The sequence below is a fragment of the Mytilus trossulus genome, chromosome 7 (assembly GCF_036588685.1).
Source record: "Mytilus trossulus isolate FHL-02 chromosome 7, PNRI_Mtr1.1.1.hap1, whole genome shotgun sequence".
Classification (NCBI taxonomy): domain Eukaryota; kingdom Metazoa; phylum Mollusca; class Bivalvia; order Mytilida; family Mytilidae; genus Mytilus; species Mytilus trossulus.
In genome coordinates this window covers 40,709,997-40,735,616 of record NC_086379.1, presented here as the reverse complement: position 1 = coordinate 40,735,616, position 25,620 = coordinate 40,709,997, and the positions used below count along the sequence as shown (strand labels likewise).

The 25,620-nt window shown below is 31.9% G+C and overlaps 1 protein-coding gene across 1 annotated transcript in view; it reads left to right on the top strand.

The window, feature by feature from the left end:
* The first annotated feature begins 15,291 nt into the window (after positions 1 to 15,291).
* Positions 15,292 to 25,620, top strand: part of LOC134726401 (protein draper-like) — a 33,752-nt gene continuing 23,423 nt past the window's right edge. Inside the window, exons 1-6 of the mRNA XM_063590801.1 lie at positions 15,292 to 15,298; positions 15,584 to 15,595; positions 16,390 to 16,521; positions 17,819 to 17,965; positions 19,481 to 19,594; positions 20,420 to 20,475. Coding sequence (XP_063446871.1) covers positions 15,292 to 15,298; positions 15,584 to 15,595; positions 16,390 to 16,521; positions 17,819 to 17,965; positions 19,481 to 19,594; positions 20,420 to 20,475 — 468 coding nt within the window. The remainder of the gene's footprint in view (positions 15,299 to 15,583; positions 15,596 to 16,389; positions 16,522 to 17,818; positions 17,966 to 19,480; positions 19,595 to 20,419; positions 20,476 to 25,620) is intronic.

The following is a 25,620-nucleotide window of genomic DNA, read 5'->3' as shown; positions in this document are numbered from 1 at the left end:
TGATTTTTATAAAAGTTTGAAACAAAACAAAACATATTTGTAATCTTTTAAATGTTCACAGAAAAAAGTTGTAGCTACAGTACATTGAAAATTCATTTGACACGAACAAAACATTGATTACAAAGGCTCGCAAATTTGATTATAATAGACTTCATTGAAACAAAAGGTTATACAGGAAAAACAAGTGCACATCTTCATGAGGGACGGAAAATGTGAATATACATTCCTTTTTGCGTTCGAACCTATATAGACATATTACGAGTGTGATGCCAAGTCAGTCTTACAATTTTATTTATACGGTGGTAGTAAATCACTAAAGAATTAAGCAATTATCTCAAATTCAAAGCAATAAATCGCTGAACACTGTGATGACAAATGAATATGTTTTACTTCGTTACGTTACATTCCAACTGTCGCAGTTATTTGTTGTAAATATCCAAATCATTTTTTTATACAATGTAATAGGATTCTATCGAATCCTTAAATTAAAAATCCGACTTCACAAGATTGAACCGATGCTATCACTAAGTTGACATAGAGTGATATGGGTTGCGTATGAGAATATATTAAGAGGTTTTGACATGGTGGACCCCCGTTATGAAATAGCTACTGATTTAGGATTTTAAGTTACTGGCTGGAAGTGACAGCATTTCATTAACTAGTACAAGATGAAAGGAGTTTGAATTGTTTGATTTACGTCACTGTCATTATTGAAGTGAAACTTAATCACCCGTACTTCATGTATGCAATACATAACAGCCGTTTAGTTTGCAAGTGTAATGAACTCCAGGTAAACAATTACTTTCTTAAGATAAACAAAAGTTGCCTCGGCGTTTCGCACTTGATCTGGAATCGCTTATTACAATTTGTCAATATATGTTTTCTTTGCAATTAATATCTCACTTCAAATATCCGGTTATTTAAAAATGAATAAAATGTTATGTCATTGTGGCAGTATACGGCCATACAGCGGGTTTTTTTCCTCTTATTTGTCTAAGCAAAAATCTCGATAACGCAAAATTTATCAATTTCAGTAACCACAGACGACTAATAGTATTCTGCACATGAATTTAAATTCAAGTATATGATTTAAAAGTAATCTGTAGAGCATTCAAGGACATTTTTGTGAATTCATTTTCCATAGCTATGCTAAAATGTTTCATGGTTAAAGTTGCCATTTGAAAATACGTTTATTGTCAAGGCTCACTAATAATAAATTAACGTTGATTTACCTTATACGTCGGTTGGCACAAATGTGTTTTGTGGTTACCATCCTTTGATTAGGTTTTAGAGCAATGTGCAAAACAGCCTAACAAATCCCGCATTATACATTATGACAAACTGTTTTAGGTATACATTTGTTAGGAATGGTGTAGTGTAAGTAATAACACAATTGTATGATGAATGAAAAAATAAGAGATTACAACGCATCATTTCAATATTGTTCGTACAGAAAACCTGTCTACAAGGCAGATGATCTCTTCGGATACTAGTTACAAGCAGCAGGGATGGTCAAATGAAAGTTGCTGAAAAACGCTACAGAGATTTCAAAGCGCCCAACATGTACCTGTTTGAAATAAGCTAAAGTCATTACGCGAAAAAATCAACCTAAAACAAACAAATAAACAAAATTTCAAAATTAGATTAAATAAAATGTAAAAAATACCTCTACATGGATCTTCCTATATTTGTAAATTCTAAGCTAAGATCTTCTTTGCTAATTTGTAAACGCTTTGTTTCCAAGATATTGAAAAAAATACAACAAGCAAATATGTAGAGGACAAGTATCCTCTTTTGAAATATAACAAATCTAATGCCATTAAGTTAGATGTACTAGCAGTTTTACTTCATGCCAGATTTAAATATTTCTACTTCATGCATACGATTATTTATAGTTTTGATAATTTGAAACATGGATGTCTGAGTTCGAAGAGCACGAAATATGACAATACATGTACGGTAAGGGCACATTCAAATTGTCCACAGAATAATATTGTTTACGGTCATATATTACGATTAACTGCAATGAACGGCATAGTCTTTCAATATTTATTCTTCAGATGATTTGAGGGGAACATAATTCTAGAGCTTGAATAGATGAAACAACTTAAATACATAAGATATCATAATAAATATCTTTACAAAGAAAGCTTAAGTACATGATAACCTTTTTGTTTACATACAAAATTATATGGTTTAAATAATTTTTCTAACGTGTTTTGTTTAGTTGCATTTATAGCATATCTATGATCCTTTAATTCATTCGTCTGTGATATGAAAGATATAAAAATCAAATAAAGCCTCAATATATTACGGATTAAAGACATTCAGTATATTAATTTGAAATCCTAATATTTATTTTCTGTCAATAAAATCAAAATAAGAGAATACAACGGCATTGAGCGTATTGATTACTGTCACAACACGATCAAAATTTAGTACGGGATCTATCTATCCTGTAATGTTTTGTAAGGAGACTAGAATTAAAAATATTTCAAACTTTTTTTGCGGAGTATATACCAGTAACATGAAAGCGATTATATTTCGCAACTGAAAAATGCAAACTTCACTATAATACAATGTGGACCAGTTATCAAATTTAAGAGGTCTATCTATTAAATTTGAGGATCTTTTCCGCTACAAGTCATATAAAGTAAACAATCAAATACTTGTCCTATATGATACCTTTTGAAATATAGACTATATTTCCGTCAAATTCTGTTTTGATTTAATTTCAATTTGAAAAATTTAATAGTCAAACTAAATTTAAACTCATTTCTGTTCAATTGAGGCATTTCTCAAAAATTTAGAAATGAAGGAACCGATATTTTGATCATGCAAACACATTTAAGTACAACGTAGTTATAAGTGTGTGGGAGGGTTGTATGAAATGCATATACTAGTATAAATGTGTACTGGGAATCGCGATCATACTCTGAACCAAAGAGATAACGCTGAAGTGCTATGGTCTTCATAAACTATTCTAAGCATAGAAAGAAACGTAATTTGTATGTTAAATCATCTAAATAACTAAAAACAAAAATTATATAATAATAAGCTTATATAATAATTTGTTACATCATTTCAAAGAGAGCATAAGCACGTTTTCTCCTATGGAAACAATATCTGTCATTTTCGGACAATTTTAGCAGTACATGTACAAAATTCAAGTTAACATGTCAATACCGTGTATGACCATCTCTTGCATCATCTTCTTATCTCATCTGCTTACCCTTCCGGAGCACCTGAGATCACCCCTAGTTTTTGGTGGGGTTCGTGTTGTTTATTCTTTAGTTTTCTGTGTTGTGTCATGTGTACTATTGTTTTTCTGTTTGTCTTTTTCATTTTTGGCCATGGCGTTGTCAGTTTGTTTTAGATTTACGAGTTTGACTGTCCCTTTGGTGTCTTTCGTCCCTCTTCTCTTGCATTTATGACTGCCTGAAACATACGTCGCAAATTTTACTAAAATTGTCCATTTATAGATTTTGAAATAATTTGGAAACTAAGGTATCAAATCCTTCAAGCAAAGTTGGCTTTAGATGAATTTGGCTATTTATTTTACGTATCTTTGACATATATGTTTTAACATATATGTATGTAGCTATTTAACAGTTTCGGTACTTATACATTCTCGGATTTATAATGTTTGGCTTTGAGCGTTCATGTTGCATGTAAACCCCAAAAAACGCTTCAAACACAAGTCATTATTCAAAGTGTTTCAATTTTTTACAAGTTAAGACATGAGATACGATAAAAGCTCACGAGATTCCAAACTAAGCACAGACACCTTACGTGTGACGGGTGTACTTAAGTCAAAACTGTTTTTTTTTTATACTGATGCGATATTACGAATTCAGTATTACGTATTCGATACGATACATTCCGACATGTTAAAAACAAATAATGTTTGTTTTTGTGTAACATTGAATTCGGGCGAGTGTTTAATTTCTTTATGCTTTCACGCTTATGAATAAACTTCGGTTGTTTTTAAACTCTTCATACTTTGATGTAGTAAATTATTCGTATCAAATTTAATAAACAATTTTGATAAATTCCTTTGAATACTAATGATAAACTAGAGGTGACATTAAACCCATCCATTATATTCACCTTGCACTTTATACTTGATGCACAGCGGATTTCATTCTGAAATTTAAAAGACAAACTTTTAAGGGTGTATAGTCAATATATTATTTCATTTTAAAAAATTCTTAGCAGATCTCCGAAGGTTAAGCGGATCCAGCTGCAAATGATGCACCGTCATCTTACTCATGAAGTAAAAACCCGGTAATTTTAACTCGGTAGTTCACATTTGTGAAAATGAAACGGTATTGTCGTTCTGACATTCGGAACATATCCGCTATCAACCGCAGAAACCCTCTTATTAAAAATCTTGTTATGCAATACAATCCCTGGAATATCGTATACAGAGGCTACACTGAGACGTATACTCCATATGCAAGCGACCAAGTTTACAAGAATTTATAAGAACAATAAACATTGTATTTTCAGGTCAAGAGTTTTTGTTATGCCAAAAAGAATCATCATAACATTTAAAGAATATCCCAAAATTGATGACACTACTAGATGACCTTAAATGCCTTTTTGTCGTATATCTTTTCGGTTATGATAATGCGTAAAAGATCAAACGATTGTCTGATGCATGTAGCTAACAAATTGCATAGTTACCCATTGGAATATACAGCATTCTGAAAACTATAGTTTTTGCAACTATTTTAATCGATAATCAATGCATTCAACTTTTATGATACTTTAACTAATGCACACCACCTAGAGATGTGATAATTTTATCAATGAGGATTCGAAATAAGATTTAAAGGTGTTCAATTAATTGATAGGTTAACACAAAAAGTCGCACATGAGAATGTTAACCAACCTACACACAAGTTTGCAACATTTTTAAGTTATAGAAAGATTGAACATTTAGAACTTAGTACTCTAGTTAAAAATGTTGTCCTGTTGGTTAGGCTTTCCCTACATGTACGAGATAGATGCTTAACATACTTTAATATTTAACATGCCTTAATATGCCCCCACCAACACTCAATAATTGAATTATCAATTTCACGAATCAATCGATCAGTTCTTTAACAAAGCAACCAGTTCATAAACTAATCAACCAATTTCATAAATCAATCAATCAGTTCATGAATTAATCAATTACTCAATGAATCAGTCTACCAGTCCAAGAACCAATCAGTCATTCCATTAATGATTACATTTTTTGTAATTATTCCATGAACCAATTAACCAAGCCACGAATCAAACACGGGATTTACAGATTTAGTTAAACAACTTTACCATATAAAAAAAGTAAAATCACAAAACTCCGATGAAAATTCAAAACGGAAAGACCGAATCAAATGGCAAAATCAAATAATAAAACACATCAAACGAATGGAAAACAACTGACTCTGTACAGGTATTTGTGAATGTAGAAAACGGTGGATTAAACCTGGTTTTACAGCGCTTAACCTCTCTAAATTCACTGTATATAGAAGATATAAATAAATAGAGTATTTTGTGCCATGTTTTTAACTTAGGATTTTCTTATCCCAAGCATAAATTACCTAAGCCGTATTTGGCATAACTTTTTGGAATTTTGAATACTCAATGCTCTTCAACTTTGTACTTGTTTGGCTTTATAAATATTTTGATATGCTCGTCACTGGTGTATTTTTTTGTTGATTACTTGATTTTGTTGACAAGTGTAACGTCCCAAGAAAACCGAACAATAAAATACTATAATTGGTCGATGTCACTGATGGTAAAGTTTTACTTTCCCGAGGGCATTACCAGCCCAGTAGTCAGCAATTCTGTGCTGACATGAATTATCATTGATATGGTCATATTTATAAATTGAGTGTTTACAAAACATTTTAAAATACTAAGGTTTTTCTACCTTAGAGATAAATAACCGTAGCTGAATTTGGTAAAACGTTTCGGAATTTTGGTTCTCAATGCTTTTCAATTTCATACTTTATTATTTTTTTACCTTTTGGGATTCGAGCATAACTGATGAGTCATTTATCTTGGTATATATGATGAGGTTTTTTTCGAAAAAAAGACTAAAATATTTGACCTGTTATTGTTTTTCCAAAATGATAGTTGTTTTTGTCTACATCAATAACAAGTACAATTTATTGTTATTTTAATTGGAATTAAAACCAACATGATAGATTGGTAAACTAATGTAAAAGTCGACTTTGCAAGAAAATTTCAAGCATAACCAATATCAAGTCGTATTCTAAAATAATGTTTGTTCGTAAGTTAATTGATCAGTAAATCAATTGTTATACCTGTGACGAGATTTATTGTGTTTGGTCTTTAATGGTTATTAAGTGTAACTATAGAATCGGCATTAATCTTAAGATGAGCTGCGTCGGATAGAATCGACCTCGTGCACGTATGCACAAGTACATGTTTAATATTAGATAAGACTTTGATTTATTTTAGAACATTCAAATACGAAATAAAAGATGAATTTGTTCTGTTTTGTAGGGTTCTTATATGAACTTAATTTTCAAACAGTTAGAGACTTTGCATAGAGATTTTACTAACACACAATAGCTAAACAGACGTATTGGTATATATTTGCACAACCTCGTTCCCTCTATATTTATATAGATTTATATATATCTTATATAAAAGGAAATAAAATCCGGTTGGCTATGTGTGGTGAAATCTGCAAATATTTGTTTATGGCATTGCACAGACTGCAAATATTTGTATATGAATTTGCATTCAACACTTTTATTTTATTATTAGCACCTAATCTAAAAGAAAACAATTAACACTGTTTTGTTATTGACAGTAAGATGATAAAACTGGGTGCATTTCGTTGATCTTTGTTTAACTATGTTGATCAAATTAAAATATAACACGCATGGAAAATAGTTCCTTGTGCCCTCTTACTATTAAGTACCCAAATTTTGTCGATTATTTGAATTTAGAACCAATGAACTTCCAAATACAAAAAAATGTTGTAATGGACGAACTCTTCTTTTCGAAACTATCAAACTATCGAAGAAATATATCGTGTATGCTTTGGAAATAGTCATTATGCTCTCAAATATGATGTATCATACAGTTGCTAGCAATTTCAGCATAAGATCTTATCATAAATCATCCGTTAGATACATTGGAGTGTTGTTTGTCTCTACCTCCTTTTTTGTTTGGCCAAGTTTGCATCTGATATTCTTAAAGCCTCGGTCACACCTTACCGGATAGCTCGAACGGACGCCAAACGGATCCGTTCATGTCCGTTAAACGTCCGTTCTTATCCGTTAGACGTCCGTCCATATCCGATGCATGTCCGTTATGCGTACGTTTTATACGTCGACGTCCGTTCTGTCCGGTGGAAAACTTTGAGCATGTTCAAAACTTTGAACGAACGTCCAACGGATGTTGAACGAATGTGAAACGGACTTCTACCGGACGTATAACGGATAAAACGGATGATGAACGGATCTGAAACGGATTAATGCCAATTGAAAATTTCGCGTCACAAATGCCAATTATATAGATCTAGATTTCGTAAGGTTCATGACTTCTTATTAATTAAAAAAAAGACACCACGAAACCTCTGCAATTTTATAAGATGTATTAATAACAACCATGATTTATTTACCATATTTATACTTATGAAAAGTATGTCTTTATACAGTTTTAACTTTTATATTTGACTGTATATATATTATTATATATGTTTTCTCATCCGAAATTTAGAAATTGTATGCATTTTTAATTCATTTTTATTTTTATGTATATTTTTTTTTAAACTTCTCTGTAACCTTTGTACTTTATGAGAATAAACTATCTATCATTAATTTTCATAATCGATCATAAAGTAAGGGCATGTCTTCGCAATCTTGAAGCTCTTATTCAGGCAAGACACTGCCCTTTTGCGGCATTTTGAAGAACAAACCAAAACAAGTTACACAGAAACAATTTGAATATTTATGCGATTTACATGTATTATTTTTGTAGATTATTGCGTTGCGTTGTGTATTTGATCGTAAGTTAACTAAGTCTAAGGCGATAAAGATAGAACTACGTCTACCATTATACGTTTCTTTTCAATACAACAAAGTATAACAATTACGCGACGTCACAAAGATAGCGGCCGTACCGCAAAAAGGTACGTTAATATTAGCGCAATTCTTAACATTCTGGGGCCACAGAAAATGAGATTTAACTTAAATTTGAAATACAATATGAAAAATTCGTAAATTGTGACATAAAATGAAATAAAATCATAGTTAAAGTCTCTCAATGGTTTTTTAACTGTTCACGTCTGAATAATTTAACACTTTTACAAGTTTATATAATAACCGTAGTTAATTGAACAGTCTATACATCCACTAATTTCTCCAGGGCAGAACAGTTCATTCAGTGTCATCATGTGTACTGCGTATTTCCAACGGATTGAGCTTCACAATCGGACGGTTGGTGATTCCTGTGTCGGTCTTGATAACAGCTGATCGAATGAGTCCATCCTTTCCACGAACTAAATCTTGTACAACTGCTAATTTCCACATTATACGATTTGTGTCATTGTGTACTTGTACAATGTCACCTATTTGTATTGTTTGTTCGTTTCTTCCAGATGTACGGTGGAATTCACGGAGTGACGTCATTTATTCGTGTTTCCATCTTGAGCGAAAATGGTTGATTAGTTCATTATTTCTCTGTAGAATTTTTATTCAGTTTCACGTGCAAATCTTCGGAAGTAACACTGTTAATATTATGATCCGATGGGTTGTCAAGTCGACGACCATATAAAAGGTGCGCTGGCATCAGCGGTTCGGGATCTTTGATATCAGTAGAAATGTCAGTTATAGGAAGATTGTTTAGAGTTCCCTCGATTTCGATTACAATTGTATTCAACATTTCCGTAGTTACACATGACTTTCCCAGTATTGCTTTAATAGACTTTTTCGTGAGTCCAATTAAGCGTTCCTAAAAGCCTCCAAACCACGGTGCTCGGTTGGGTATGAATTTCCACTCAGTTCCTTGATCGGCAAGTTTTTCTTGTATTCGGTTGTCTTTGCTTGATCTTGTAATCTTTTCGGCGGCTGCCTTGAATGTTGTTGCATTATCGGACAACATAATCCTTGGTGTAGATCTGTATCAAATTAGATCTCCTAGCCACGGTCACGGCACCAATGTAGATTATTGCGTTGCGTTGTGTATTTGATCGTAAGTTAACTAAATTTAAGGCGATAAAGATAGAACTACGTCTGCCATTATACGTTTCTATTCAATACAACAAAGTATAACAATTACGCGACGTCACAAAGATAGCGGCCGTACGGCAAAAAGGTACGTTAATATTAGCGCAATTCTTAACATTTATTGTCGCCTTTGATTTTTCCGTATATCTTGTTCGTCCGTTTTATCCAGTACGCTTCCGTTAGGTGTTCGTTGTATGCGTTACTCTTCCGTTGGATGAAAGTTCGACATCCGTTCTGTCCGGTACGTGTCCGTTTCTCGTTTCTCGTACGTTACATATCCGGTGTGTGTCCGCTATGCATTCGTTACACGTCCGTTTTATTAGGTCAGTACATCATCGGACTCCCAACGGATAATAATTTTGTCAACGGACAACTTTTATTTTCATCCGTTAGGCGTCCGTTCGTGCTATCCGGTAAGGTGTGATCGAGGCTTTAAGTTTTGACTTCTATATTTATTTAGACATAGATATATACATTACAGACAAATGCATTATAAAGCCTTGTTTTTACATTCGTCATTTCTGTGCTTTTTATAACTTACTTCGTGGTATGGGTTTTGCCACATTTAGATGTTTAAATATTTATATAATATATTTGCTGCTTTGAATTATAAATAAAAGAATTCCACTAAAACTAAACCTAATATATAACAATAGAGTTGATTTAATATTACACTATCCATGGCCCTTTTGTTAACCACATATTTACTACATAACCAATAAAGTGCCTAACAAGATTTTGTGAGGTATACGAAATTGACTTTAAAACGATCGTATCGACTATTGATGTCCAGAAATAGGCAGATCGAAGATATTTTGCATTTATTTACTTACTTCTTAAGTTTGGGATTAATTGTAATTAACATATTCCAATCAGACTGAAAATATCTTTTTTTTGTTATGATAAATAATATTTTTACCTGCCGTAGTCATGCGTAAAAAATAGTTCGGCATTTCTCTTAAGAAAATTACTTGTTTAATGGAACAAAACGTCTTATTTGTAAACTTTCTGTTCTGTCTCCACAATAGGCTCGTAAAAAATAATCTTTCAACTGTTTATTCCGAAAAATTTATGAAATAGAAGAAGTGGCAAGTCTTACCTTTCATACCTTAACTTTCATTGATAAAACATAATATTAACTTGTCCAGTGTCCAGTTTGAAGTTCATTTTAGTTACCGTACACATTCATGCACGTTCTAATTAATCAACAGTCGTGCATGAAAAGCATAAACAAATTTGAAGGTAAACTAATAACAACTTAATTCAATCAAATTGCCTACGATTCAATAACAATGACCAGTCCACATCATAAAAATGTATAGGGGTAAATTGGGTAGGGAGAAAATGTCAAATATTTTATCATTATTATTTTGCAGTAACAAATAAAAATTTGTTAACCAATAGATTTGCTATAATGTCCTAAACATGTCGTTATATATTGGTATAGTTTTTGACTCTTTTATTTGCGTATTTAAGGCTGTAGAAAGTTTGGCCTTCAAAAGTCAACATAATCATTGACTTTATACAGAAAATTTGCCCTTTTAAAACATTGAATGCTTCACAAATAATACGCAACAACAAAGTAAAGTCATTTCTTAAATCACTGCCAAAAAAATCATTCTGATTGATGAAGTGGTATTGTCATAAATTGTGCTGGAGTGAACAGTGGTACAGCAAACGTTGAATGATCTCACACAATGTTATCACACACTATAGTAAACAAGATTCGGGTCGAATCCGATATCGATACCAACAGTATATGTCACTTGTAGTTTCAGATTGTAGTAATAACACCAGAACTGTTTCAAACCGAAGGATTTTGAAAGCAGGAAAACTATATACCATATAAAATAGTTGTCGGCATGACTTCATCAGATGATGATATGAATACTGAAAATTTAGGTTAAAAATAATACGTAAATTAGTTCAAGTGTGTTTTAGTATATCAATATACTTCTCAAAATTAGACCAATAATGTTAGATCTGAAAATTTAGTACATTTGTGTACTTCTCATAGTGGGATTCGAATTCCTGCTTCTGATACATAGTGAAAACACTTTGTAATCGGCCATCGCATGTATATACAATTTTAGCTGTTGTTAATTGAATAATACTTTTACAGGTCATTATTATCCAGGAATGTAGCAAAGCACATGACGTATAGTGGCTAGTAGATTGTTGAAAATGCAGATTTGTATTTTTGAAGATAGAGATCAACATAACGATAATGCTACGTCATTTGTGTTTTTTCTCTCTCACCTGGAAACGTGATAACATTATTATATAAAAACAAAACCTAATATAACCATTTAAGATTTTGAGTTTGCTGGTTGTCTTTGAACTATGGTAAGTGCAATGTATTGAATTACTGCACATAATTAAAAAGTAAATTAGATATTCATGCTATTATGAAATTTGTGTGTTTGCTTAAAAAAAAGTAATATATTTTAAGCTTGTAGAGCTACATTACACATTTCTCTCATGCTTCTTTACTTCCAGGTGTTGTAACATTTGTGTTCCTTTTTGTATTTTATTTTTAGCTTTACTTTTACTTGGAGACAAGTATTAGTTTTTGGTATGCGTATCGTGCAGTAAAATAGAGAAAATTTGAAACTATACATTTTTTTTTTGGATTTTCTTAAATTATATAGGTAATGTAATTCACAACAAATTGCAAATACATCTGTAAGCTTAAGTAAATAAAGTAACTTCTATTTTCTGATGCAAGATTTTTAAAATGCAACAACATGCTGAAACAGTGGTTCACGTATCAGAAAACGTTCAACTGTAGCGTTTTCATTTATATGACGTCATGTTTTGAAATGACTTAAATGCGTCAAAAACATGAAAATAGTTTCGCGGAATTTTAATTTTATTTTAATTTTGTTGATTTCTTCGAGCTCTTATGCATTACTTCTTTTTATTATGCACCCGAATAAGAATAAAACTCATTTTGTGTTTTTTAACTGGAATTCTTAAAACAATTAAATCGACAAATGGTTTGCAAATAGGTTCCAATACATGTGGATTAACGTGGTAAGTATATAGTAACAGCCATAATTATGTATATCTCTGAGTCTGTGCAAAGTATAGATAAATGAAGAATTTTATCACGGTGTTGTTTATAAAGCGAAGGAAGTACGTCATATTAGAACCAATAATATAATTCTGATCTGTCCAGATGCAGTGTCTCTTTACTTGCAGCTTGTTTGAAGGGATTGCAGAATAACTGATAGGAAATTCGTGTCATCTAAGTTATTGTCTTTCACATTAATTGCTAAACGCAAGCTTAAGGATTGTGAAATATAGAAAAATTAATATCAAATAGTAAATAAATGGATTACATCACATTTTCACACCTCTCTTTTTGATGACGAAATTGTTATTTAAAATTTTGTGTTCTATACATGTAAGTTTATGGTACAATTTTGTTCATGAATTAACAACAAGAGTTTTAATATTGCTTAGAAAGACATCACTCAAATGTACTTTCCTCGTTGGAATTAGATATAATTCCTGACTATCGCTTTTGAGAGCCGTGGTCTAGTGGTTTTGCATCGGACTACTAACACAAAGGTTCCTGGTTGATTCCCGTTCGGAATGAAAATTTCAGGAACTCAATTTTCGGCTCTCCCTTGACACCATTCGCGAGTATGGTCTTGAGGAAACGATGATGGTCATTCGGAAGGGGACAATAAATGGATGGCCCGTGTTAAGAGAGAGAGCCATATCTCTTGCACTTTCAAGACACCCTTGTAGATTTCGAAAAAAAGAGAAGGCTAATGCCGCTACAAGGCAGTTCTCGCACCCACAAAGTGGAAAGGGATTAAAATAAAGTTGTTTCCCAATCCACTATAGATAAATATGTTTTAACTAAACTATCACTTTGATAATATTTTATTGAATGCACCCATATTTATTACTGATTTTAAGATAAATGTTATGGTAGTTCATCTACATTAAGCACCAGTAGTTGTTTGCATACTTTTTTTTCTAAAACCCAAACACGCGGCAATTTGTGTTATGTTTTTTAAAACGCAGAAAAGCAATTATGAATATTATGAAATTAAATGGAAAATTTAGCAAAGCTTAATTGGTAAACGAATTTGGGTCTTAATATCTATCTTTCAACATAATAATGAACTATTGGGACATTTGTATTCATCCACTAAAATTTTCAGACATGTGGACTGCGGTAAACTCTATGTTGTTAGTAACCCATGCATATTAACAAAATAATGCATTTTTTGAATAGCTACTGAACATTACTGAATGTTTGCAAACGAATTGTTTAACAGCACTAAATACAGATTGATAAGTCTACAAATTCACCTTAATATCTTAAGTGTTTGTAATTGTGTCATATTTTTCAACTAACATAAGCATCACTTCTGAATTGTCAAGTCAGGAATTTCGTTACAATTATTTTTTTTCAAATATTTACTTTTTGTTCTTTGATTCCAAGATTTCATTTGTAAACTTGACTGTTTTTGTAAAAAAACTATTTAAAAACGGTCTTTCACACTTGAATTATTGTTCTTAAACCACGAAAATCATTACGTGATCCACGTGAACTCTTCGAACCTGTAAACACAATTATTAGTTAAGGTTACTTAATTAATGTTATAAGAAGGTCTTTAAATATTGTTAATATTTGCATATGTTAGCCACTAATTCAAACATAGCCAAATTTGCATTTTTTTGTAAGTTTTTTTCATGGATGAATTGTTCAACGACGTTAATTATTATCTAATTATCTAAAGATAACTTGAAACAAATTTATTATAAGGTTAAATGAGAAATATCAAAATTGTGATAAATTCGTTTGATGTGGTTGAGATTTTGATTTTGCCATTTGAATAGGGACTTTCTGTTTTGAAATATCCTCGGCGTTCGGTTTTTTTGTTTTATTTTTGTTTTTAAATCCTACATATACTTTTGTTTTGTCATTGCACAAGTCATGTCTTTTTAGACTGTAAACGATGTAAAAACACTTAATCCATAGGATGTGTTTAAACTGATTTTAGTCTTTAATGCATGTTTTATTTTGTAATGTTTGAATGCTTTTAACAAGCGTCCTTTCGTTAAATTTTACGGACGCCATCACGAGTTGGTTGAACGATTTAATTTATACGCCTGTCCTAAGTCAGAAGTGTGTTGTTCAATGAACGTCGCTTGTTGATGTGGTTCGAACCCTACCCTAGTAGGCTCGATCAGTAAAACAACAGCACGAATCAGTGCATTTTATAAATTCCATAAAATATCTTCATAATTAGAAGCTTGACCATAAACGGCATGATTTGTTTTCGACATCATAATTTAATGTAACGGAATATGTACCGAAGGTTAAAGACGAAAAAACAGACCGACAAACAAAGTGATGATACCATTGATTCTGTTAGATAAGAATACTACTTTTGAAAGGACAGGTCAACGATATCGTAAAAATATAAAGTTCGTGTATTTTCGTGCATTTGATTACAAAAAATTGATATCTTTCTGCACATGTTCCCAACACAATATTTAAAAGCTATTGTTGGCAGATATTTGAACTTAATTGCAAAATAATTCGATATCATTTGTAATTTTAAAGTTGTTAAAGTTAGCTGATCATATATCATAAGTCAATGTCCGTTAGGTTTGGTTGCTGACGAATTTGAGGAATCACATGTTCTAACATTGCGACATAACAAACACAAATGTAAATATTAGTACAAGAAATCCAATGCTTCGTATAAAATCATGAAAAATGTCATTTTTGGTACCGTTTTTTGATATTTCGAATGATATTTGGCTCAATATTTTATTTGACAATATTGAGTGTATTTTAGCAACATAATGCATCTATCAACCCTCGAATACCCATACCGGCAGAACATTAGTATATTTAAACATTTTCTACGGCTACTAATAAGTTATCAATTTTATAACTCACTCAAATCAATAGAATCGTAGTCACACCGACAAGAAAATCTGTTTTTTAAGCAAAATTTCACAGATAACCTGTTTACCGTCTGAAACTAGTAGCCTCGCAATGTTATGTGAGATAGCGTTAAACAGAACTTCATAACACATTGTCTTTGGTTCTTTGATATTGGTGTGCTTAGCTTTCATTTACTTTAGATACATCAATGGCTTTCATTTGTCTTCTGTGTAAGTATTATTGATTCCAGAACACAAAGAAACAAACATTAAGTAAAATTGTTATGCACACATGGTCTAATAAGTTTTCCGATTTCATGATACGTGATATGTGTTGTTTTTATTGCAGGACCTCGTACTTCGGTTTGTTGGTATCTGTATCTTATGTTTTGTTTATATTGCAGTAGATGTTGAAGGTATGTTCTGATTATTGATACAGCTTAAGCTCAACTAAGTGTAAGGTTTCCGAATTTCCTTCAGAATATGAATTTTAATTTAAAAGACGTATACATAAACTTTCTCAAAATCGTTTTGACGTTATAGGATAAAAATACAAAATAAGCGATAGGTTTTTTTCGCAAGACTATGGTTTTTACGCATATGAAAAGTAAAATCCGAGGGAAATTAAAATAGAAGAGTATATTTTTTGCTTTTATTATGTTAATTGCCAAACTTTAAGTTTAAGAATGACAACCGGAAATGTGTCAAAGACACCTATCCGACCAAAAAAGCAGGAAACAGCCATAGACCACAAACGGGTCTTTAACAGAGTTTGTCAAACACTTAATCATGTTAGACTTTCGTGTAACGTGGTTCAAACATTATTTTTTCCTTGCAAGTTAGTTATTCAGGGGTGAATTGAGGTCGTAATGAGCGGCGGAAAATGTCTAAAGCATTGCGTAAAAAAGGATCGATATGCAAAGTACTTTGTTCGGAATTGACATATTATAATAATGTTCAATCGGAGTTAAGATTTAAATAAATCAAATTGCACATTCATTGATATATAACAACAACAACCTCATTCACTCAAAAATCGACATCCATTATTCCTGAATACATCTAAAATTTGTACATTCCCTGCAATAACTTTTATCCAATAAACGGCATTATAATGAGATATTTGACAATTTTAATTAAATTGTCTTGTTTGAAGTGATAAAATGATTCAAAATGTTTTGAGAAACATCATATGCTAATGTTTTTTCAGGAGTTGATTATGGTGCCGCTTGTACAGGTTCTGGGACTGGAGATTGCACAGACAAAACTAATACAATGTGTGAAACCACCTGTAAATGTACAGCCGGTTCTTTCCGAAAAGGTGGAACAGAATGTGCAACAAGTAAGAATTGTTTATCAATCTTGCAATGTTCGTCAGTTTAACTGTATAATTGACATGTGTCCCTGGTCATCTCTTGTTTCCCTGTAGTTTAAGTTACTTTCAATTTTCACACCTTACAATATAAATACAAATATACAAATTAAGAATTGGTTGTAAAGATCATAATGGTATAACAAATGTACATAATATAGCTTTTAAGCTGAAAATGCGACGGGGAATTATGAATCAGATTTATTCGGTTTACACAATACATTTGTTTTTAAAATGAGATGCCTCTTTCAGTATAAGACACAATACAGAGCACATGTTTGCCTCAACGAACCAAAATAAATATTCTATTAAACACTGCATATTTTGACATTTTTGTCCGTTTTTTCCGTTTTGTACCAAGTCAGGAAAATGGCCATTGTTACATTATAGTTCGTTTCAGTGTGTGTTTCATTTCGGTGTTGTGTATGTGTTGTGTCGTAGTTCTCCTCTTATTTGATACGTTTTCCTCAGTTTTAGTTTGTAACCCAGAATTGTTTTTTCTCTATCGATTTATGAATTTTGAACAGCGGTATACTACTGTTGCCTTTATTTGGATAACAACTATTATCACAACTTTCTGTTAAGATTTGACTGACACATTCGCTTCTTATTCTGTTATTAGGGCGTTAAGGTAGAGTAGGAAACAAATTCACGCAAATACTGAACGAAAGGTTAACAACTGTTTGGAACAGATTAGGGTGAAGGTTGGTACCTATCAAAACTTTTAACTCGCTGCATTTTTTGGCACCTGTCCCAAGTCAAGAATCTGATGATCAGTAGATGTCGTTGTTTATGTGGTTTATAAGTGTTTCTCGTATTTTATATAGATTAGACTGTTGGTTGTCCCGTTTGAAAGGTTTTATATTAGCCATTTTCAGATCCCTTTATAGCTTGTTGTTCGAAGTGAACCATGGCTTTGTCTTCAAAACCGTCTAGGTAAAGCACGCCCCCGGGTGCAGGATGTTTTCGCTGTGTTAAAGGACCATTGGTGTCCTTCGGCTGTTATCTTCTCTAGATCTTTGGTCGGATTGTTGTCTCTTTAACACAATCTTCATTTTCATTATCAATTTTATCATCAAATCACCGAGCATGGCAGACAAGGAATCATATTATTAATGAGTTTATTTGAAACTGTTTGTTTTTAAGTGCCCCCCCCCCCCCCCCCACCCGATTGAATAGTTGTTAAATCATTTTCTGAAAATACTGTTTTCCTCGATACAATTGTAGAAACTCATGACTTATTTTTGATAATATTTACAAATTACAGGACTTGCATTAAAAGCAACCTGTGTTATCACAGAGACTTCCCCAGATCAATGTGTAGCCGATACGGAATGCAAGGATGATGGTAATGGTGCTAAGAAATGTTTGTGCAAAGCCAGCCACTATGAATCGTCGTCAGCTTGCAAGCCGAGTAAGATTAGGAATATAAACATATGTTTGTAAACAATAATTGTGTATTGTATCAATCCTAAAAGGCTTATTAAACTAAATTGTTTCGGGTAAGGATGAAGCCCGCTGCATTTGTTTGCATCTGTCCGGATTCTCAGTAGTTGTTTTTTGTTTCTCGTTCTTCTTTTTTTGGTATATATATTAGACCCTTGGTATTCCTGTTCGAATGGTTTTACTCTTAGACTAGTCATTTTTTGTGCTCTTTAGAACTTGCTGTTCGTTGAGAGCCAAGGCTCTGTGTTGAAGACCGTACTTTGACATCTACTGTTTTTCTTTTACAATTTCATCAGGCATCTACTTATCCGTACTTTTCGTTCTGCTGCACCAAAAGTTGCAATCGGCTGTTTTATTAAACAAGTTTTGAAAACCGACTCATTTAAATGCTAATGGACCTTTTTCAATGTCTTAAAATATTTCTTGTTTCAGGCGCATCCCTGTGACTGAGATTTTGTTTGTGATATACTTGTATGATTATACGGTAGTTTTTGTGTTTGAAGTAGTGACTTTATTTTGAATAAAATTATATACATTGAGTATTTGGGTACATGCATGTAATTGACAGACATACTGTTTAAAACAGTTAAGGGCTAAACTGGTTTAATTAATACTTAAATCTTGATTTATATCTTATTTTACTATTATTATGGTATGCCCTTTTGATCTAATAGCTCTTCATGTAATTGGATAGGTTTATAACTTCATTGGCAGGGGCTCGGCTGCCGAGTGGTCTAAGTAGTTACTACTGTAATCAGTAACAAGTCAGCACTGATGTTGTGAGTTCGAACACCGCTCATGCCGATGCATTCGACTCCAATCTCAATTGACCAGGATAGTCAGTTTCTATCGCAGGTCGGAGGTTTTCTTCGGGCACTCCGTCTTCCTCCACTTATAAGACTGACCGCCACAAAATAGCCTAAAAATAAAATCAATACTCCATTGGCGTTTAATATGTATGGTATATTTCTTGTCAGCCTGCCAATAAAAAAAACCCGCATCAAATACAACACATTCAAAAACATTCTATGTCCACATGTTTTAGACCTCATGTTGTAAAGTTATGCGATCAATGTATTGCATTTACTTTTATTCTTTTTTTTTCATACCGATACATGTATATCTTGTGTTGTGTTTTTTTTATTTTGGTCGGGTTGTTGTCTCTTTGACACATTCCCCATTTCCATTCTCAATTTTACTTGTCTGTTCCAGATTTTCTCTTTTCGATATGAAAATATTGAGTCTTTTATATGTGATCCTGTTTCAAGAAATGAAGCTAATTAATGGTTTATTCTAGTTCATCTCATTGGTGTTGGTTGGTTTTTGAGAATAGGAATTAGTTGTGAAATATCTTTGATAAACTCACGTCTTATTTGTTTTATTTACATAGGAAACACTCTGCTCGATTGTCAGATTGACGTACTATATATGTACCGATTGAGTGTCCTTGACTAAATTTTGTTTTCTTCATTATTTACTGCAGGAATTGTTCCAGGTGTCAGCTGTGCTGCAGGTCAGTGTGTCACCCATGCAACTTGTAACACTACTTCGAATAAATGTAAATGTGATGCAAGTTTTACTGCGACACCTACCACGTGTAAGTTTAAGTTATATAGCAAAATTGGAAATACTAGACAATGGCCCCATTCCATTTGTCATTTTGTCTTTGAATTTCTATGATCCGTAGTTCATCATTAACATCAAAGTAGCCGACATGCAAGTTTCTAGAATGAGTTTCTGAAATAATTCAAGCCTGATAATTACAATAAGACACTTCGGGGAAAAGCTACACAAGTGCATAGAAGAAAACACCTAACTGTTTCTTTCGCACATAATTGACGAGTATAAAATAGACAGAACGCATGAATTGCGAAATTTTTTTTACGACTTATGTTTACTTGGAATTCAATACGACCATTAACCAATGAGAGATTTAGCTTCCTGTTAAGTAGGTTCATTTCACCATTTTCTACATCAGAAAAGTCTTTACCAAGTCATGATTATGGCATTTGCTATCCATTCGGTTGATTTGTTTGAGCTTTGATTTTGTCATTTGATAAGATACTTTCCGTTTTGAATTTTCCACGGAGTTCAGTATTTTTGTAATTTTAGTGCAAGTCTATGCAGGTTTTTATTGTATTAATCTCACGAAATAAGTATAGAAAAGGTTGTGACTATGTCTAAAATTATCCTCGTTGTAATCTTGATTGTTTGCGATTCATGAACAAACTTACGGTTTTATGCACACTTGGCAAGTGTATAAACAAATTACAAATAACATTTTTTGTTTCGCAAATGTTGTCAATGACACAAAACATTAATCCATTGTAGCATTTTCTGTATTGATATGGTATCATATGAGTTAGAAAAAAATATTGTGTTAAGCTGCTTTCTAAGTTACGGTCTTATTATTGTTTTTCAGGTAGTGGTGTTATTAAAGTCGCAACTCTGTCGTACGTGTTGGTGGTACCTATTTTTGTATCCATGATGTCTGTTCTACGATAAATGTTTATTTGTATAGTGTATATGTATTTTCGTTTTGTGGTATTTGAATTTTCTTTATGGTATCTATATCATACGTTGTAGCATTTAAACAATCTGTTCGGTGCATAATGGTACCCTATTGTTTGTTTTTATTGTTGTTGGTATTTGCTTTTTTTTATTTCTTTTATTTCTTTTCTTAAAAAAACTTGAGAATCTATTTTAATATACATTATTTGAATGATTTATATTGTATAATTCCAGTTCAAACAATTATCACTATGTTAAGAGAAATTGAATATATTTAAAAATCATAAAAAAAGTATATTAATATATTGAATTCATATCTGTTCGTGTTATTGTTGGATTTATTTGTAAATAAATAATTTCGCTTTCAACAAAAGTGTAAGTATACTGAAAGACATTTTGTCTGACTGTTAAAAGTTCTAAGGTATTAGAATAACTGACGAAGTTTATTTGGCAGCGAAAAGCAAATATTATTCGTCCAGTACATTGATGTACATATTTGCTTGTTTTTTTTCTGGTATTTATATTTTGTTTTCAGAAAACTCATTTGTGTATGTCTGCATTTAATAGTAATACTGATTTATGCTACTTTTAAGCTTATAAGCTATAATATATGTTTGCTTACTGTATATTGATCAAAAGGCATAGTCCTGGCAAACATAACCTTTTATCTAATATGTGTCTTTTTCTCTGTTTGAAGTACTCATTGTCAATGTCTCTAGAGCTAAATAACAAGTATAGTAGCATATGAAAGGTGTTATATTTAGAAGATTTTCGTTTTTGTATATATATAAGTTATGTACGCATGTTAATGAAGGTTGTAATTGCAATGCAACTTGATGAACATACGTTTCAGTAATATCAAAATAAAAAATAAAACATTTCTTACCTTTTTTGTATGAAATATAGTACTTAAGAAATAGTTGAAGATTTGGTATTAGTTAGTTTCATAAACCGATTTCTAGAATAAAAAAGGATGACAATTCTCACCAAAAGTACTTGAAGAAGACTAATCCCATGTTCGAACGACAAAGACACAAAACAACAAATGAAACTGCGAGCTTCTGCTCACTAATGATACCCCCGCCGCAAGTGGATAATATTAATATTGTAAAAATATGCAAGTGTTCGGTAATCAGGAAGTTGTGGAGTGATCAATCTGAAAACGCATCACACGGTATAGCTGACTTAGATAAACCCTGAAACCTAATTTCAGAAATCCTTGTATTGTAGTTCCTGAGAAAAATGCGACGAAAAATATTCATGGGACGGACGGACTGACTGACGGACTGACGGAATGACAGACAGAGGTAAAACAGTATACCCACATTTTTTTTAAAGCGGGGGTATAAAAACATCAATACAAAGACAATACAAAGAAACTTGACGAAATCAACAAAATGTAGGAGGATAATCAGTTGTATTTGTATAAGTGATACTCCGATTAAAAAGAAAATACACTACGATAAAAAGTATTTCTTCCAGAGATAGTTCGCGCAAGTCATTAAAACAATCATGACATACATGTATTTTGTTTGAATAAAAGCATGTATAAAAAAAACATTTGAAGTGGGATTAAACCAAACTTTAAAAGATTTTTGTAACTGTACGATGACTTATAATTACTAAAATCTACGTCATGAATTGTCTGATGCATATTTTCTGATAAAAAACCCACACTACATGCCCATTTGGAAAATAATAAACAATATCAGAACAAAAGCAATACATTTTTCAATATAATGACACGTTATGAAAGAGAGTCGTAAGATACCAAAGGAACATTCAAATCAATAATTAAAAAAACAAACTAAACACCCTATGTTCAACAAAAAAAAAATGCCACCAAACAAAAAATATAGTACAAAACATGATATAGAAAAGACTGAGAATAAAAAATCCCACCAGAAATGTTGGGTGTTTTCATGTGCTGTGGAAGGGCAAGTAGATCATCATTCAAATGTGGTTTCCGTTGTGTTGCTCATTTTAGTACATACCCGGTTATATTTCTTATTCGGTAGTTCACAATCGGATAAATTGTATTGTAGTAACGCCATTTGGAACATATTTGCTATAATAGTTACCAAAGATACTAAGCTTATAATCTAATACGTCAGACGCGCGTTTCATCTTCATAAGACTAATCAGTGACGCTCAGATAAAAAAGTGAGAAGGTCAAACAAGAATAATGTTCAAGAGCATTAAGGACCCAAAATTACAAACAAATTACTAGTTTAATTACTAACTTTAGTAGTTGTAGCTGTTGGTCTGTTGGTTTTTAGATTCCATGTGAGTAGCAAACCTCTACCAAGAAAATTATTATAGGAAAAATAAAAAATAAATAAACCGAACTCTGAGGTAAAATCAACACGTAAAGTCCCTAATCAAACAAATGAATAACAACAGATATTTATGACTTGGTACAGACATTTTCTTGGGTAGGAAACGATGGATTAAACATGTGTTTATAGTTAGCTAAATCTCGCACTTGTATGATAGTCCCATCAAATTCAATGACATTGACAATGATTTGTGAACAAAACAAAAATACATACTAGGTTAAAATATCAAAAAAAGGAGTGCAGCAAACAACATTTTGTTATAATCTTAATCACTACAAAAACGAACCAAGTTTAACAAAGTAAACCGCAAAGGCGTTCAGACAAGCCTTATTAGTAAAAATGTATATAGACTAAAAATGCAGATAATTAATATACAAAGACAAACAAAAGAATCATATAACACGTAATTTAGATGAACAACAACTTCAATACCTGGAATCTATACTTTAAGACAGTCGTGTATTATTTGTGAAGTTGATACGGAATATTTATCAACAAAGTCTTGACATCTTCCGCTTAACTTATCATTAGAAAAATAACAGAACTATTTGACATAACCATGATAACCCTGGTGTAGCATGTTTTACTCTTTTATTCAATATTTACAAACTATACCGTTTTGTATCCCAAAGTAATCAATTAATAGAGTATGCTACCATTTGTATGTTGAAAATCATTGTTATCATTTCTTTTTGACAACCTTTTAAAATTTTACATTAGGAATTATGGTATAGGGGTGAATTCAGTAAATAAATATACGTCATTAGGGACCACCCATTTTGGGGTGACCTTTCTGTATAATACTCAAAGCCTGTCCTCTTCTGATTTGAAGATTATATTGTAATCAATATTTTTCATAGATGAATCCAAACTAGAGTTAAAAAAATGCTGAATGTACTATTATATTTTTTTCAGGGGTAAAAAGTAATAGGGATATGTAAAGAAATAAAGTTCGAATCTACAGTGTTTGTAAACAATGTCATGTGAATGCCTAAAATTCCGCTTGACCCTATGCTTTTATCGTTGCAAAAGATAGGGCTACATTTGTACTTCATGAAAGTTTCTAAAAGTCAATTGGAAATGTTTAAATGAATGTATCCCTATACAGGGTTTGAAAATCTAAAGTTTTGATAGAAATATGTTATAGATAATGCATATTTTAAGGTTTTTCTGGTCGTAGAACACACCGAGGGGTGTCAGGATTGATCATATGAAAGACCGACCGGAGGGAGGTCTTTCTTTGAACAATCCTGACAACCGAGGTGTGTTCTACGACTAGAAAAACCTTAAAATATGCATTATCTGACTTATATACCGTCAAAAAATATTAATTTTATAAAGATTTGTAAAATTTAGTATCCTTTTTTACCGACAACACTAAATTGGGATATTCCTTTCTAATGCGTTCAGGTTTTAATACGCCCTGTGGCTCATTTAAAATGTGAAATAAAACTCACTAAATAATTTAGATATAAACCATTCAAAAATTGTTATCCATGCACAATACAAATATTACTGTTACTGCATGAAGTAAGACACAAATGTATTGTTACCATCCGATAACGGTGTATGACAAATACAAGACACAATGTAAGTTAGTTATTTATTGTATCACTTAGCTTATGAAAAAGGGGGAGGGGGTATGTTTTTTTTTTCGTTTTGTTATGTTATTTCTATCGCGGAAAAGTTGTTATTTATCTTACAATTTTACTTGAATCGAATGAAAAATTCAGAAAGATTGTCTTTCGAATTGCAATACATTTGATTAAAAGATAATCAGGATAAAATTATATACCCTCCGCACCCGACCCTTTCGCGAGTTACGTTAATGTTATTCAATAGAATATAAGATTATTTTATTAGTTGATCATTTGATAGAGTAAAAGGTATACATAAATTTAAAAAAGTTACGAACTGACACAAAGACGAAAATAAATACATGTAGGTCACAGTATGATTTCCTGTTCAGTGTGTATCGTTCTGAACATGCATGAAATATTTGCCACTGGACGTTAAGTTATCAACCTATTCAGTGTGACTCAATAAGATTTTCATAATCTTACACACGAATATGTTAAATCTGGATTTATTTTATGAAAGTCTACATTAAAATTCTTCTGACCTATATGATAATGTTTCTTTATTATAGCGATAAATCAACAAAACTTCACGATTTTTTTTCCAAAATTAAATTGCGGCATTACAATGACGGTTTCTTTTACATCTATCATTGGTTGAACTTTAGAAAATAAATTTCCCACATCGGCAACAAAAAACTATCAGACGAATAAAAGTTTGAAGTAAATCACAGATTGCATGCGTATCAATGAAAATAATGACCTAACACAGGTCACTATTTTATGCCTTGGAGCATATACCATTGAAACATGGTATCGTCCGGGTTGATTCTGAAAAAGAATGACCTGACGTTCTGAAAGAAAATAACTCCATATAGGTATATAATAACAGTGAAAGAGACTTCATCACATGTTAATATTATCCAATTATTTGATTACCGTTGATACAAAGGTTAGGAGAAAATAGGAATAGCAGAACAAAGATGAGATAGATATCAGTAAAAAAAAATCCAGCTGTTATATGAACCTTTTGTTGAAATTTTTGTGAAGCAATAGAATAGACCTTGTTTTCAAAAATGAGAATTTAATATTGTATCTTGTAGGTGGAAGCTAACGCATTTAATGCACAGTGCACTTTCTTGGATCTTAAAATCGATATCCCATTAACAATATCATAAATATAAATGATAGTGTTG